At 42.6% G+C, this 17,557-nt stretch overlaps 3 protein-coding genes across 4 annotated transcripts; 2 read left to right on the forward strand and 1 right to left on the reverse strand.

Annotated features, from left to right (window-relative positions):
* Nucleotides 1-1,097: 1,097 nt before the first annotated feature.
* On the forward strand, nucleotides 1,098-1,665 carry ifitm1 (interferon induced transmembrane protein 1). Its single transcript, XM_052556880.1, has 2 exons — nucleotides 1,098-1,335; nucleotides 1,425-1,665. The coding sequence occupies exons 1-2, from the start codon at nucleotides 1,147-1,149 to the stop codon at nucleotides 1,593-1,595; spliced, it is 360 nt and encodes a 119-aa protein (XP_052412840.1). The 5' UTR covers nucleotides 1,098-1,146; the 3' UTR covers nucleotides 1,596-1,665.
* A 408-nt stretch (nucleotides 1,666-2,073) lies between these two features.
* prkaa1 (protein kinase, AMP-activated, alpha 1 catalytic subunit) lies at nucleotides 2,074-17,528 on the forward strand. The gene is made up of 10 exons (XM_052556868.1): nucleotides 2,074-2,242; nucleotides 4,128-4,269; nucleotides 4,930-5,023; nucleotides 5,815-5,959; nucleotides 6,067-6,154; nucleotides 6,276-6,500; nucleotides 6,623-6,772; nucleotides 7,331-7,679; nucleotides 8,921-9,047; nucleotides 14,921-17,528. Exons 1-10 carry the CDS (start codon nucleotides 2,146-2,148, stop codon nucleotides 15,223-15,225), a joined length of 1,722 nt encoding a protein of 573 aa, XP_052412828.1. The 5' UTR covers nucleotides 2,074-2,145; the 3' UTR covers nucleotides 15,226-17,528.
* On the reverse strand, nucleotides 10,167-14,076 carry LOC127958073 (titin-like). Of its 2 annotated transcripts, none has more exons than XM_052556859.1 (2): nucleotides 12,476-14,076; nucleotides 10,167-11,683 (listed from the first exon to the last, which is right to left on the reverse strand). In XM_052556859.1, the coding sequence occupies exons 1-2, from the start codon at nucleotides 13,601-13,603 to the stop codon at nucleotides 10,616-10,618; spliced, it is 2,196 nt and encodes a 731-aa protein (XP_052412819.1). In that variant the 5' UTR covers nucleotides 13,604-14,076; the 3' UTR covers nucleotides 10,167-10,615. The 2 variants fall into 2 exon arrangements, with proteins under 2 accessions (XP_052412819.1, XP_052412818.1); XM_052556858.1 differs by having other exon boundaries at nucleotides 10,167-11,779.
* Nucleotides 17,529-17,557: the final 29 nt, after the last annotated feature.

A 17,557-nucleotide genomic window follows, 5' to 3' on the forward strand; every position in this document is an offset into this window, starting at 1 on the left:
GCCAAAATGACACTACAGGACAAGCGGTTTGGAGAATGGATGATGGATGAATATTGCACAAAAGAAAACTTTTTACTGACTTTGAGTAAGTTTAATTCTCAAACATGTTGCAAAATTAAAACAAAAAGTGCATGGTTACAAAACCTAAGTTGACCAACTTCCTTTTACCTCAGAGGAAAGAGAAGGTGATTTCTTGAATATTGTTACATAAAAAAAAAAAAGTTTAATTCCGCAAATACACTATGCTGGTCAAAATAAATAAATAAATAAATGTAAGTGAGCATATAACAAAGTTAGGTGTCAAACCTCCAATTTTACACAACGTCCTCTTGGAATTATAAGGTTCTATCTGACATTTTTGTCAAAATTGAGTTATTCACATATTCTTATTCTGTGACGATTTATGTACATTATGTGATGTTTTATTTTAAGTTGTGTACATTTTGGGATTTTTTTATTGAAAAAACAAAAAGGTTATATCTACAGAAGTCTATGGAACACAAAAATTTAAAACTCAATATCTCAAAACTACTCAGAACGCAGATAGAACCTTATAATTCCAAGGGGACGACAAAGATCAACAAACAAGACATTGTCAAGGTGTCTAAATTTATTTCATGCCTCCCGTATTTGACACACAAGATTCAAATCATCAGCTTGTTAGGAGCAAGCATTCAAGTGCTTGAATAGTGACAGAGAGCTAGCCATCATTCATGCACTTAAACACTGTTGCCATTGCTATTTTTTTGAAGTGGGTTAGCCCAGCATGTGTTCTGGCTAATATATATATTCATTTTAGGAGCCATGGTTATACATTTTTGACTCTTAAATTGACAGCACCCTTTAACTTGCATATTATGAATCACCAAGAAACATGGGTTCAACTAAAATCATTGCTCATGTTTTACTGAATAAAAGGGTGTATTTGTGTTATGCATAAACAGTGAAAACATTTAGTTTTGCAAAGGGGTACTTCACCCAAAAACGAAATTTGCACATTAAACACACACACACACACACACACACAAACTCCACCCAGTATTCCTTAACATTGCAAAACACACATGCACCGGTTAGACCTTTCTATAAAAGAGAGCTGAACACTTGCAAACATCACTGAGAGCAGCTTCTTTGTATTGAATTGACATGGCGATGCAGAACTACCCAGCACCCGGGGAGAGCATGAAGCAGGACGGCAGAGACTTCACTGCCCAGCCAGTAGTACTCTCCATGCCTGACCAAAAAGTCAATGATGACATCATATTCTCCACATTCAATCTTCACTTCTGTAACCCTTGCTGTCTTGGTTTTGGGGCCTTTTACAACTCAATAAAGGTAAGCAATATACATATATGCAATTATATAACTGTCCTGCTGCTTTACAGATACCTGAAGCTTATCATATATATTTGTTTTTGTATCAGGCCAGGGACATCAGATTGCTTGGAGACATCCCAATGGCACGGTCTTATGCCTCTAGAGCTCGCAAGCTAAACATTGCTGCCGCCATTATTGGATCCCTCTCTTTACTTATCCTCATCATTGTCATCTCCAAGTCATTTGGTTCAGTCACATCAAGTGTTCATCGTTATTAACTTCTTCAAAGAATTAAATGTCTGAATGTTTTTATTTGCCTTTCATTAAAACAGTTATATATTGTTGAAACTTTGGTTTGTTCTTGTTTGGTCATTGTCATATAGCATACATACAATACACATTAGTTGTATGCAGTTCTGCTGTGTATTCATTTTTTAGAATGTGTGATATATAACAATATATATCTTTATCAATATATAAACAACCTTTCCAGGACACATGCAGGGAGGTTGTGAGTGTGATCTCAAACAAAACTTAAATTTAGCCAGTTAATCACTTTTTCCTGCTATAAGAAGAAGGAGAAGAATGCTATAATATAACATTATTAATAATAATAATTATTATTATTTTAATTTAATTTAATTATATAATTTGTAGTTAATTAGAACATTATTTAAGTTAATAATTAGGTCATATTTTTCACTTATGTATCCAACGTTAATCCAAGCGTTTGAAACGTGTTGTTTTGGCGCGCTCTTCTGTTCCGGTAGTTGTCAGTAGAGACGCTACTGCGTCTCTCTCTCTCGCAGGTAGGGCCTCAGAGCAAAGATGGCGACGGACAAACAGAAACATGAAGGCAGGGTGAAAATCGGACATTATATTCTCGGAGACACCCTAGGAGTCGGAACGTTTGGAAAAGTCAAAGGTAAGGCTGTCAGAGGTGTTTTGGGTTTTGTGTTATTGTTGTATTGAAGACCGTAAAGCAAAACTGGAGAAGATCGAGCCTTTAAGTGCGGCTAAAGCAGCAGCAGCACAAGCCGCAGCACTTGTTGGCTAATGACAGTATAACGTTAGTCATGAAACAAACATTAACAACAAAGCTTTCTGCGATGATCAGCGTTGATAATGTTAGCCGATCGATGTTGACGAAGTTTTCTGAATATGTGCGTGCATGTTCTGTGTTAGTCTGGTTTGTAGAGGGATTGGTCGCAGCTAACCTGGCTAGCTTCATGGTTTATGAAGTGATTAACGTTAGTATTCTGAAGTTGCAGTTTGCGGAGGATTGATGGATTCGCTCTTGCACAGGCCTACTGACAACGACAGATCCAGCTGTCAGAATTACAAAAACTAGTTTATTAGAAAAAAAACTTAATTTAGCCAACTAAATTTAATTGATTTTATTCGTCAGTTTGCACAGTTTGAAGGACATTGGACATAATATTAAAAATAAAATAGTGAAATATTTGCTTTTTTAAGTCGGATGTATCATAACACAGATTAATTGATTAACCTACTTTAAACTGTATGTTTGCCAAGGAGCACCCAACGGTTGGTGACATTTCAAAAAGTCCACTCTTTCTCAATCATGTTTCCTTTTTTCCCACACCAGTGACACCACATCTGAAATAATAATGAAATGCCTACTGTACTAAGGCATGGCTTTCCAGCTTGCTGTGCCACTGAAACCAATGCATTTGCCTTTGTTATGGGGCAATACATGATGCAAACCAAAGGTTTCAAGACAGGGTGTGTGTTGTGTAAAGATTTCTTGGAAAAGAGAAGTGTATGCACTGCTGACAGAACGTGGAACCTAAACAATCTAACAAGTAGTCTTTATAAACAAGGTTGACAGTGATGTTTTAGTACTAAGTGAGGTCTGTGGGCGGGTACTCACACACACACACACATACACACAGAATTTCCTCTGCATGACTGACAGAGTTTGTGTTAATGCATAACTAGAGCAGTCTAGTTAATGCAGGTGGCCTGTTTTTAAATTTTGCAACTCAACCGAGACCATACCCAGCTTCTAGGAATGGTTCAATGAACGGCCTTTTGCACTTACTGATGCAGCAATATCCAAACTTATAAGAAGCTGGTTGGCAAGACCTTTGCCCAAATGAAAATAGTTTATGGAAAAACTGGGTATATATGTGGTGAACCTCGCACATTATTTAGCTCCGTGATGTTAATGCAAGCCTCAAAGGTGTTGACTTGCAGCTGTTCTTTAACTCCGTGTTTGTTACTTCAGGATGCAGTTATTAGAGTAACAGTGTTGATATTAAGTGAATATTGGTAATATCAAATAATGATATGTCTTTATTTTTATTATTACTTAACATAAACCAACCTTGGTCGGACAATTTGCAAATTGATTAGGCTGAAATATTGTCTTAGTAAAATGGACAATTTTGTAAGTGTATACAGCAGCAACTGTGTGGTTTACCAGGGTGGAATAAACATTGGGTGACATAAAGCATTAGTTTTAGCCAAATTAACAAGTAACAAATGGATTTTTACCATTTGTACAAACAGCTGTTGCCATCAACAGCAAAAGATTGAGAGAATGCTTCCTGCACCTTTTCAAAAGCCTGTTTATCTTGCAATGGTAAGAATGCATGATTATATGGTCGCTTGCATTTCATTAACATGTATCAATTTTTCCACTGCTGTCCGTGGCCCTATCAGAACAGACCTGTCACCCAATTGCACTAATTTTGTATGTTTGTCAGAAACACATTGGACATTTATTTTATTGTAAATTTTCCAATGACTTGCATAACATTTGTTTCTTCTGCCTGTCTATGCAGTGGGCCAGCATGAGTTGACAAAGCACCAGGTGGCAGTAAAGATTCTGAACCGGCAGAAGATCCGCAGTCTGGATGTGGTGGGGAAGATTCGACGCGAGATCCAGAACCTCAAACTCTTCCGTCACCCGCATATAATCAAACTGTGAGTACTGATTCATTCCATCTGTATTGTAATACACAATGAATTTGCAGTGTTCTGTTTTGGGGCTAGAATATGCAACTTTGACCTACTCCTAATTGTAGTATGTAAGAGAGTTAAAGATTGATGTCTGTGCCAATAAGCCCCCAAATGTTTGTATGGAAATTTGGACCGGCTTTCCTAGTGCCCTTGCTTGCATTTTTGTGGTTTGGGATGAGGCAAGACATTCAAATAATAACAGAGGATGGGAAAGAGGCAGAGAATTTCCATTTCCTCCCATTATAAAGAAGGATTCAAAGTTTTTCTGTTTCTTTCACATTGATTGTTGTCTGTACTGTGGCCAGAAAAGACATGGAAATGTCGGAGCTATCCAGTCATGCTCCAAAACCATTGGGGAATATTAGATCTTTCTCATGTAAATTGGGTGAACAACAGTAGAAGTGAAAAATCTAAGCCTTGAAATATGTCTTAATCTCTAAATCAGTATTAAAAAGAGAAAGTTCTGAATTATTAATTTTATTATTATTATTTTTTTTTAGAATGATGCAAACATTTTGTACACATTTGAGATCTTTGCATCGTTCAGATGCATTTCGTTGACTACACTAACAGAACCAATGAAATGTATTCTTTGCAAATTTGTGCATTTTGTTTGTTTCATAGTTACCAAGTCATCAGCACACCTACAGACATCTTCATGGTAATGGAATATGTGTCAGGAGGAGAACTCTTTGACTACATCTGTAAAAATGGAAAGGTACATCTTCAGGTTTAATTTGTGTTATGATTAAAGCCTGAAAATGAATTTATTATAATGGATAATGAAACTAACTAAAGACTTAATTTAGTTGTTGTGCAGTTTGGTCTTTGTGCTGTGCCTAGAAATTCTACATCAGTGATGGCTTTTTAAATCTTAAATAATTTACAGTGGGAAAACACTTACATTTTATGAGGTGTTCTTACAATGAGAACATTTTAGTTTTGCGGATTGACCAGCAGAAAGTGAGAAAATGTATGCCACACACACACGTTAATGTACACTACTATTTAAAAGTTTGGAATATATATATTTATTATATTTAAATATAAAAAAAATTATTCAACAAACATTACATTTATTCAGCATGCATTAAATTGGTCAAAAAAGACAGAATTTCTTTTAAAAACTTTCACTGCATTAAAGAATTTTGCATGACAATTTCTACAAATTTATTAAGCGGAACAACTGTTTTCAACATTAATAGTAATAAGAAATGTTTATGGAGCACAAAATCAGCTGATTAGAGTGATTTCTGAGGGATCATGTGACGTTATGGCTGCAGAAAATGTAGTTTTGCCATCACAAGAAAAAATTACATTTAAAAAAAAATATATTATATGATGAATGTAAGACCTCTATCCAAAACTGACCCCAAACTTATAAAAAGTAGTATATATCAGGAGCCACCAAAATGGCACAGTAGGTTGCAGAAGGGGAACTGTAAACTGAATGTTCAGGTCAGTCCACATCGGAAATGTGTAAAAACATGTTCCTGCGTCTCTGCTCAGTTGGACGAGAAGGAGAGCAGGCGTCTGTTCCAGCAGATCATCTCAGGGGTGGATTACTGCCACAGACATATGGTGGTGCACAGAGACCTCAAGCCTGAGAACGTCCTGCTGGACGCACACATGAATGCCAAGATTGCAGACTTTGGTATGTGAACTCGTCATATTATGAAACAAGTTAGATTGTTGGTGGATTTGCTTTTTCTTAAATGTTTATATTACAAGCTATACTAACTTTGACCTTTCTTCACGTAGGCTTGTCAAACATGATGTCAGATGGAGAATTCTTAAGGACGAGTTGCGGTTCTCCTAATTATGCTGCTCCTGAAGTCATCTCTGGAAGGTACTGTATTTATTTTGAAATGATCTCAACCTGCTCTCACCCTCCTAGGATAATGCCCTGTGTTGTTTTGAATGGCTTTGTGTTGTCTGTTCATTTATGTTTTCTTGCTGTTCTCGCTCAGGTTATACGCAGGGCCTGAGGTGGACATCTGGAGCAGTGGTGTGATTTTATACGCTCTGCTGTGTGGAACGCTGCCGTTTGACGATGACCACGTGCCAACGCTGTTCAAGAAGATCTGCGATGGGATCTTCTTCACGCCTCAGTATCTGCACCCCTCCGTTATTAGCCTTCTGAAACACATGCTCCAGGTGGACCCCATGAAGAGAGCCACCATTAAAGAGATCCGGTCAGAAACGACATAAACGCTGTCAATTTCAATTTTAGCAGCGCCAAAACTATTAGGATGCAGAGAGCAAGATTTCTAAAAGTGCAAATCTCTTTTTCTGTTTCTCTGCTCTGCATTCTCAGGGAGGATGAGTGGTTTAAACAAGATCTCCCCAAGTATCTGTTCCCAGAAGACGCTGCATATAGCAGTAATATGATTGATGAGGAGGCACTGAAGGAGGTGTGCGAGAAGTTTGAGTGCACTGAGGAGGAGGTACTCAACTGCTTGTACAGGTGTGTGTGTTTTTCCTTTTGCATCACACATTTTGTTACTTACACTGTTTGTTACTTGCTATTGAGGCTTATTTAGGGTGTCTACACACAGGAGGGAAGTTTCATATCAGATGAAACACTTTTCCATTAAATGATACACCTAACTAAACTGAGCAATACATTTGTTATTATTTATTAATATTTGTTAAAGATAGTTAACAACTGTTTATTGTTAGTTCATGGTAGGTATGGTCCTTGAAAAAAAAACATGTCTAATATCTCATCATAATTAATGGCAAATTTCCAAAAATACATCATTTTGGTCAATATCACAATTTTTTTAACATTTGGGTATGTTAGGGTTAGGGTCCACTTAGATATAAAAAAATTGTCTCTGCTAATTTGACCGAATTAAAATTGTAGCTCATCTTTTTTAAACTACCTGTTGTTCAGAGGAACACCTAAAAGAGTTCAGTGTTTCAGGAACTGGGTTGTACTAGCATATAAGCTCTTTCACTGTCACTGCAGTCAAACTATAAACTCTCATCTGTCCTGTTTGTGCCCTTGCTTTCTTTGCAGTCGCAATCTCCAGGATCCTCTTGCTGTGGCCTATCACTTGATCATAGACAACCGGCGCATTATGAACGAGGCCAAAGATTTCTATTTGGCCTCCAGCCCCCCGGACAGCTTCCTAGATGACCTGCCTGCACACCACTCTGCCAAGATTCACCCCGAGAGAGTGCCATTCCTGGTGACTGAGTCCCAGCCACGTCCTCGACACACGCTGGATGAGCTTAACCCCCAAAAGTCCAAGCATCTCGGTGTCCGGCGGGCCAAGTGGCACCTGGGAATCCGTAGCCAGAGCAGACCGAATGATATCATGAGTGAGGTCTGTCGTGCTATGAAGCAGTTGGACTATGAGTGGAAGGTAAGCGCCTGTGCTTGTGTTTTGGGTTGTACTTTACATTTGTAGGAACACTGCATTGTTTTTCACTTAAAGAGTAATCCTGTATGAAATGTTTTCTTCTGTGGAACACGGAAAAATATATTTTGAAAAATGTGTTTGTCCACACAATGAAAATTTTACCGTCCCTTTAAGGTGAGTCATGTTTTTGCCACGTTTTGGACCAGACTATGGGAATAAATTGCATCCAGACAAAGAACCAGTTAGTCAATTTAGGGACTGGAAAATAGAATTTGCTTGCCCTCCAGAGGTTCATGAGCTTAGGGTAAATTCCATCTCTGCATTGTAGGAAAGATGTTTTAGGGCATCTTGTAGATTCTATAAATAGAAAAGACTTGACCAGTCTCTCTCTCTCTCTCTCTCTCTCACTCTCTCTCTCACTCACTCACTCACTCACTCTCTCTCACACATGCACACACAGATATTTAGGCAGGCCAAATAGAATGTTAAAATCAATCTTTACAATATGATATCTGCATATATTACTTTCTTATAACATCTTGGAACTAAATAGAACCCGTAAAGTATTAAGGACAGAATTTGTTTTTTAATAGTACACTTTGTTCAAAAGTTTAGGGTCAGTAAGACACTACTTTTTTTTTTAAGTAGTTTTTAAACATTTATTTATTCCTGTGAAGCAGATGTTTTGTCTCCATAATCTTTCAGAAATCATTTTAAATATGCTGATTTGGTGCTTAAACATTTACTGTGGAATTCTGGGCTCTCTGTCGACATCTGTGAATGAAACATAAAATTACAGATGATCAGGTTTTTTTTTTTTTGTCACTCATAGTATGGAAAAAATACAATAATTAACATATAAACAAATAATTATTTTTTTATTTGAAAAAAAATATTATTTTGATGTATGCCTTTAATTTACACTGAAATGATGATTGTCAAACTGCGGCAAAAGTTCAAGTATGACTTAGTCATCAGTTTTAGAGGGACGTGGCCTACATGTCTTTGTTTATAATAGTTTTCGTTCTTTGTCTTATCTCATAGTGGCCTCTGATCATGTGGAACAGTGTTTATTGCTATTCAGGAGTACACCATTCAGACTTTCTCAAAACGGTGCAAACAGTGTTACAGTGCAATGTACCAATCGCTTTTAAAGTTAAAAGCCTCGCTGAATATTAATGAACTTTAAATCAATTGCAATCACATTTTACTCTGCTGACGTTTTTTTTCCTCTGGTTTGATAGGTAGTTAATCCTTATTACTTGCGAGTGCGGAGGAAGAACCCAGTCACTGGCATACATACAAAGATGAGCCTCCAGCTCTACCAGGTGGACAGCAGGACCTACTTACTAGACTTCAGGAGCATAGATGGTAAAACTTTCACTTAGTGTGTATGTGGTTTTATTCAGTGCTTTAAAACGTATTTATTCATTTACTTGGCACTTTAATTTACAGTAATTTAAAGATATAAAGATGTATACATAATCACACATATAAGGATATGAATCCATTCAGCTGATCTCTAGGTCTCGTGGTAGCACTTTTAGCTTAGCTTAGCATAGATCATTGAATCTGATTAGACCGTTAGCATCTCACTCAAAAATTACCAAATAGTTTCTATATTTTTCCTATTTAAAACTTGACTCTTTTGTACTGACATTGCACTAAGACTGATGGAAATAGTCCTCAAAACAGTCCCCAGCAAATCTGTTATTGCTGCAATTACAGAAACTATCTGGGGACTATTTTCAGGTGCTGCGTAATATCACTGTGCCTACTGCACCCATGGTACGGCAGCCAAGTTCCTTGATTATTATACCATAGTTCCTAGCCATATCAAGCCCTATCTGCAAGTTGAGTTTACTCAACATTGTGATTTCAACCACCATTTTTATTCAGATAATTCTCAAAATATTACTGTTATCGTGTCATGAAATGTAGTTTTAAAAGTATTTCAAGCGAGAATGTAGTTGTTGTAAACTCAAATATGCGGTTTATTTATAAAGACAGCATCTGTTTAAAAATGTTTCGTCGATTTTCAGAGACGAGCTCCATGCGATCAGTGGGAGCTCAGTGATCATGTATCCGCCTAGAGCCCTCTCAACTCAGCTTGTCCATCTGACATTTGCCGCTGGCACTGATATCTCTTTAGTGGTTCAAGATAAAATATAATTCGTTTGGGGTAAATGTCACGATAGGTATTGGGGAAAAACACAAAGAGAGGGTAGATCCAAATGCAGGTAAGGGTTTTATTTAAACAGAGGGGTAAATACAAAATAAACAGTCATGAGAGACAAATCAAACAAAAAGGGAACCGGATGAAACGGGGAACTCGGAAGAACGGCAAGGTAGAGGAAGTCTGGTGGAACGAGAGAATGAGACACATAGGGTAAGACAAAGCAAGACTGATGGACCTGAAACACAATGACATCAGACAAGGACTCCGTAACATAGACTAAGACAGACTGGGTATTTATACACAGAAGGATAATTGGGAAACAGGAGACAGGTGGGGTGAACAATCAATCACGTAACAAGGAGGAAGGTGACCATATAAGGGAACAGGAAGTGATCTGGGACAGACACCGTGAGAAGGAGGACATCTAGTGGAACCCCGGGGAACAACAACCCAGACACTGTGACAGTACCCCCCCTCTACGGAGCGGCTACCAGACGCTTAAAGACAAAACATGACACAGAGACCAGGAGGGAGGCGGACAGGTGGAGGCTCAGGGGGAGGGACGGAGGGCCAGAAAAGGAACACAAGGGGAACAAACACCAGAAATGATACATAAAACCGGGAGACCAGGAGGGAGGAGGACCGGAGGAGGTACAGGGGGAGGGACGGAGGGCCAGACTAAACTAAAAAGAACAGACAGAAACAGAACTCAAAAAAAAACACAAAACATAAGTCCATGAAGGACATGTTGAGGCGTCCACTAGGACGGAGCAGATGACCACCACAGTCGTGTGGTCAAGGCCAGAGCCCTCCAGGGCGGAGCGGAAGACCACCATGGCCTTGTGGTCAAAGTCAAAGCCCTCCAGGGCGGAGCGGAAGACCACCACGTCTCTGTGGTCGAGGCCGGAGTCCACCAGGGCGGAGCAGAAGACCACCACGTCCTCATGGTCATCACCAGAGTCCACCAGGGTGGAGCGGACGACCACCACGTCCTCGTGGTCACCGCCAGAGTCCCCCAGGGCGGAGCGGATGACCACCACGTCCTCGTGGTCACCGCCAGAGTCCCCCAGGGTGGAGCGGACGACCACCACGTCCTCGTGGTCACCGCCAGAGTCCCCCAGGGCGGAGCGGATGACCACCACGTCCTCGTGGTCACCGCCAGAGCCTCCCAGGGCGGAGCCGAAGACCACCACGGCCTTGTGGTCACCGCCTCGGGAACTGTAACGGACACCGCCTCGGGAACAACATCGGGCACCGCCTCGGGAACAGCATCGGGCACCGCCTCGGGAACAGCATCGGGCTCCGCCTCGGGAACAGCATCGGGCTCCGCCTCGGGAACTGCATCGGGCTCCGCCTCGGGAACTGCATCGGGCACCGCCTCGGGAACGACCTCGGCCTCGGGAACAGCATCGGGCACCGCCTCGGGAACTGCATCGGGCTCCGCCTCGGGAACAGCATCGGGCTCCGCCTCGGGAACAGCATCGGGCTCCGCCTCGGGAACTGCATCGGGCACCGCCTCGGGAACTGCATCGAGCACCGCCTCGGGAACTGCATCGAGCACCGCCTCGGGAACTGCATCGGGCTCCGCCTCGGAAGCAGCATCGGGCACCGCCTCGGGAACTGCATCGGGCACCGCCTCGGGAACTGCATCGGGCACCGCCTCGGGAACTGCATCGGGCACCGCCTCGGAAACAGCATCGGGCACCGCCTCGGGAACTGCATCGGGCACCGCCTCGGGAACTGCATCGGGCACCGCCTCGGGAACTGCATCGGGCTCCGCCTCGGGAACTGCATCGGGCTCCGCCTCGGGAACTGCATCGGGCACCGCCTCGGAAACAGCATCGGGCACCGCCTCGGGAACTGCATCGGGCTCCGCCTCGGGAACTGCATCGGGCTCCGCCTCGGGAACTGCATCGGGCACCGCCTCGGGAACTGCATCGGGCACCGCCTCGGGAACTGCATCGGGCACCGCCTCGGGAACTGCATCGGGCACCGCCTCGGGAACTGCATCGAGCACCGCCTCGGGAACTGCATCGGGCTCCGCCTCGGGAACTGCATCGGGCTCCGCCTCGGAAACAGCATCGGGCTCCGCCTCGGGAACTGCATCGGGCACCGCCTCGGAAACAGCATCGGGCACCGCCTCGGGAACTGCATCGGGCTCCGCCTCGGGAACTGCATCGGGCACCGCCTCGGAAACAGCATCGGGCACCGCCTCGGGAACAGCATCGGGCACCGCCTCGGGAACTGCATCGGGCTCCGCCTCGGGAACAGCATCGGGCTCCGCCTCGGGAACAGCATCGGGCTCCGCCTCGGGAACAGCATCGGGCTCCGCCTCGGGCACCGCCTCGGGAACTGCATCGGGCACCGCCTCGGGAACTGCATCGAGCACCGCCTCGGGAACTGCATCGAGCACCGCCTCGGGAACTGCATCGGGCTCCGCCTCGGGAACTGCATAGGGCACCGCCTCGGAAACAGCATCGGGCACCGCCTCGGGAACTGCATCGGGAACTGCATCAGGCTTCGCCTCGGAAACAGCATCGGGCACCGCCTCGGGAACAGCATTGGGCACCGCCTCGGGAACTGCATCGGGCTTCGCCTCGGGAACAGCATCGGACACCACCTCGGGAACGACCTCGGCCTCGGGAACAGCATCGGGCACCGCCTCGGGAACTGCATCGGGCTCCGCCTCGGGAACAGCATCGGGCTCCGCCTCGGGAACAGCATCGGGCTCCGCCTCGGGAACAGCATCGGGCACCGCCTCGGAAACTGCATCGGGCACCGCCTCGGGAACTGCATCGAGCACCGCCTCGGGAACTGCATCGGGCACCGCCTCGGAAACTGCATCGAGCACCGCCTCGGGAACTGCATCGAGCACCGCCTCGGGAACTGCATCGAGCACCGCCTCGGGAACTGCATCGGGCTCCGCCTCGGGAACTGCATAGGGCACCGCCTCGGAAACAGCATCGGGCACCGCCTCGGGAACTGCATCGGGAACTGCATCGGGCTTCGCCTCGGGAACTGCATCGGGCACCGCCTCGGAAACAGCATCGGGCACCGCCTCGGGAACTGCATCGGGCACCGCCTCGGAAACAGCATCGGGCACCGCCTCGGGAACTGCATCGGGCACCGCCTCGGGAACTGCATCGGGCTCCGCCTCGGGAACTGCCTCGGGCTCCGCCTCGGGAATAGCAGCTGCCTTTCTCCTCCTCCGCCCTCTACGATGGGGAGTCGGTGGCGTTGAGTCGGCCATCTTGTGCTGTGGTGCTGGGCTGGCGGCCATCTTGGGCTGTGACGCTAGGTTGGCGGCCATCTTGGGCTGTGGGGCTGGGCTGGTGGCCATCTTGGGTTGTGGGGCTGGGTTGGCGGCCATCCTGTGCTGTGGGGTTGGGCTGGCGCCCATCTTGTGCTGTGGGGCTGAGCTGGCAGCCTTGTCTGGACACTCTGGTGTGGTTGTTGCATTCCACTGGGCACGATGGTGCAGGTAATTGGTAAACCCCCAAAAGTCCAGTATCTCTAACCCCTTCATCTCCCATGAAGGTAAAGGATCATCCAGGCAATTATTAAATAAATCCTTTAGTGCTGCATCATTGTAACCTAGCCCGACTGCCATAGTCCAAAACAATTGCGCCAGGCCACCCACCTCACTTCCCTCTTGATGAAGGGTGATTAAGTTCTGGTATCTCCCCCTCCGTTCCTCCATGGTGGCTGGGGAACCGATTCGAAATCCCACACCGCTGGATCTAGGCATGACGGAGTCCTTCTGTCACGATAGGTATTGGGGAAAAACACAAAGAGAGGGTAGATCCAAATGCAGGTAAGGGTTTTATTTAAACAGAGGGGTAAATACAAAATAAACAGTCATGAGAGACAAATCAAACAAAAAGGGAACCGGATGAAACGGGGAACTCGGAAGAACGGCAAGGTAGAGGAAGTCTGGTGGAACGAGAGAATGAGACACATAGGGTAAGACAAAGCAAGACTGATGGACCTGAAACACAATGACATCAGACAAGGACTCCGTAACATAGACTAAGACAGACTGGGTATTTATACACAGAAGGATAATTGGGAAACAGGAGACAGGTGGGGTGAACAATCAATCACGTAACAAGGAGGAAGGTGACCATATAAGGGAACAGGAAGTGATCTGGGACAGACACCGTGAGAAGGAGGACATCTAGTGGAACCCCGGGGAACAACAACCCAGACACTGTGACAGTAAATCTAATCTTTGGTCTTTATTCAGTTAATCTCTTAATATGTTATATATACAAGCAAGATCCTTTTTATTCCTGTTTCTTTAAAAGTATGAAGAAGTATCATACAGCTCCGGGTATCCACATACAGCGACTGTGACTTTGTCCTCCATTGTTGTTTCGGATTTTCCCTCCACTCGCTATGTTGTAATCACATCACTACTAATAGTAAGCTCCTGATCGGTTAACGCGGCGCGAAATTTTGCCAAAGTTCAGATTTCTCAACCCACGCTAGGTTGTCTATTCGCGTCTTTGCATTGACTTAACATTGAAATCAATTGCGCCAGATGCTCTATTCGCATCTGGTGTGAACGCACCATAATGGAGTCGGAAAATGAGCCCATCTCCAAAAAAAAGTGGAGTGTTCCTTTAAGTCTTGTGAGGCTGTGACAGTGTAGTTTCTTAATGGTTGTTTATTTAATAACATGTAAAAATACACATTGTGAGTTTTGTAATCAATAGTATTTTATAAAAAATTAATTTAATTTAACCACATTCTTTCGACAGTCTGTCTGTCCATCTAAATAATAATAGTTATATAAAATATGTATAAAATATTTTTTGCCATTTAAAACTAGTTATTGCATTGTGTTAGTGTAGATATTTTTATGAACAAGTTAACATGAAATTTGAAAACATTACGTAAATTAAAGCAAAATATTTATTTCTTAATTGTTATATCGGTTCTGCTAAAATCTCAATGGTCATTCCAGAAAAGGAATCATAGCCTAAATTGTTTATCGAAATTCGGTTGTAGAGTGTTTTTTGTATGTTTTACTCTCTAAAGCCTTCTGTTCTGTTTCATTTAGATGACATGATAGAAGTAAAATCAGGGACTGCCACACCTCACCGCTCTGGCTCAGTCGGTAACTACCGGAATACCCTAAAGAACGACAGGAACGAAAAAAACGAATGTGAGGATGCAGCAAAGGGCGACGTGTCCGCTCCCTCCACGCCTCCGCTAACTGGAGGGAAAGCGGCAGAAGGCTCTCTGGCTTCTTCTCTTACCTCCTCAGTGGATTCTGCAGGGTGCGAGATCCTCCCCCGCCCAGGAAGTCACACCATAGAGTTCTTTGAGATGTGCGCCAACCTCATCAAGCTGCTAGCGCGATAACTTGTGGTCCCTCTGATGCCTTCTCTCTCACTCTCCTCTGTCTTCCCTCTCACTCTCTTTCTTCTGGAATACTGTCTACCTCTTCATCTTCTGGTATCCGTGTTATCATCCACAGTAGTCCTTCTATCTCTATTCTTTTCGTCTCTCTTTTTCTCTCTCAGTGTCTTTAGAGCAATAAGCATGCGGACAGACTCAAGACTCCATGCATCCCACTCGCATGACAAAGCTGAATGGTCTGTGGCACTACAGTCGCCAGGATCAGCCTGTTTAAGAGGACTGAGAAAAGGTACAAGAAGGTTGTTTTTTGTGCCGCAGTTAAGATGTCAGAAAGATTGCTATGCTAAGCCACTTTATAGTGTCTAAACTCTGTTAGAGATGGTTTTCTAGTTCTTTTTTTGGTTTTATAGCAAGGATTTCCTTGCAGAGTGAGGCGTAGAGGTGCATTTAAATGAGTTCTACACTGAGCTAGATGTACTGTACACAATGCTGTTGTGATTCTTGGCGGACCAAGAGATGTATAAAGAGAGAGCCCTTGTGAGGACTGTGGGATGATGAGTAAGACAGAAAGCGCTTTTGCACAGTTTTACCTGTAAGTTTTTGTGGGCCAGTGTCAGAGCTGGTTATCCCATTGGTGTGGCCTACTGGGAAGAGCACTCGATTAGGAGGAGCCGTCTTAAAAAGTGGGGCCAATTTAACGTGGTGGGCACTTTAACACAAAGGGACAACTTGATAAGTCAGTCTTTCTTAAGGAAGAGACCAATATTAATCCCATTTATCCTGAAGGAGTGCAATGTCCTTGCCTCTGTTTCATAGATTTTTGTTTGTTAGTCACACCTTTTTTTTTCTATTCGCTCACATTTTACATAAATTGAAGTATATACAGAATTTCAACATGCATTTGGATTTATATTTATCAGTGCTTTAAATGGGGTTGTAGATTGTATTAAAATAGTGATATTGGACTGGATTTTTTTTTAAAGAAGAATATTTGATTGTATCGCTGTAAAATGTTTTATTCCATACACTGCTTTATCAAAAACATTTTTTCTTTTTACTATTATTTTATTTGTTTTACAACACCGTGGTTGCTTGAAATCAAATGTTTTTGTATCCTTCTTCCCCACACACTTTCACAAATTAATTCACTGTAGTAAGGTTAGTATTAAAACTTTTTTTTTTTATGTTGGCTGAGATGTGTAAAAAAAAAAAAAAAAACACACATAGCTGAAGTGTCTAATAAAGTTTATCACGGCAATGAAAATGGAAAAAGATTAAAATAAAAGTTGAAATATTGGCACATACTAACTGATCTCCTGAGCGAATCATAGAGCCAAAGTCATAATCGTAAGATCATAAAATAGAAAAACACTTCCTACTTGCATGTGACTTTGTGTGCGCTCATATGAGTCTGTAATAAACACAATTCTACAAAAGTCCCAAAGGAAAGAACTGCAACCTGTTAACAATGAACGGAATTATTTTGGGAGCTTACTGACAGATGTAATCATCTTCTCAAGATCAGTTCTTTCAATGTATATTTCATAGATGAAAATTAAAACAAAAGTTTTAAGTTGCTCTTGTTCATTCGCCTGCCCAGAGCTCCAGCTATGTTCAAATAAAATATCCCAAATTCAATGCTAAAAAAAAAGCTAAGACGTCATTTTAAATAATAAATGTATTCTATGCCATGTATGGCACATCGTATTTACATTTTAAAGTCTGAATGTCTTAACACACATTCTTACTGCATTGAAGAAATAACTCTTAGTTCTTAAAAATGCAGCATTATCATATTCTCAAAAAAGAAAAGAGATTTAAGGACAGTAATTCTGATTTGACCTTTGTTTCATGTTAAGATCTAGTTTCCTAAAAGGATAATGTTTTTGTTCTAAACTCATTTCATAATCTGTATTAATGAGACTTAAGAGCTAAAATTTGACAATCTGTGCTTTGCAAGTCAGCTTAAGACAAATCCAGAAAAATTTAGTTTTGCTCTGTACCCTTTATCTTTTTTCCCTCCAAAGGTGATTTCCCTGTTTAGTTGTCTTAATTCAAATGTTCACTCTTCTTTATCACTAGGGAACCATTTCAGTGTCTCCACAGGCTGTCTATTCAGCCATCGAAAAGAAGTTTAGAAAATCTGTTGATGTTCTTCTCTTAACTGCATTAATGTTGATTATCTGTGCAGAGATGCATCTCATGGAGACTTGCCAATGTAAATTTACAGATAATTACTGATCATTTACAGCTGAAAATATGATTTGTAAATACAACTGCCTAATAAACTGATACATGAAAGATGATTGTATTGTATCTTTTGAAAACCTGGTGT

The sequence above is a fragment of the Carassius gibelio genome, chromosome B5, assembly GCF_023724105.1.
Source record: "Carassius gibelio isolate Cgi1373 ecotype wild population from Czech Republic chromosome B5, carGib1.2-hapl.c, whole genome shotgun sequence".
NCBI classification, from domain to species: Eukaryota; Metazoa; Chordata; class Actinopteri; order Cypriniformes; family Cyprinidae; genus Carassius; species Carassius gibelio.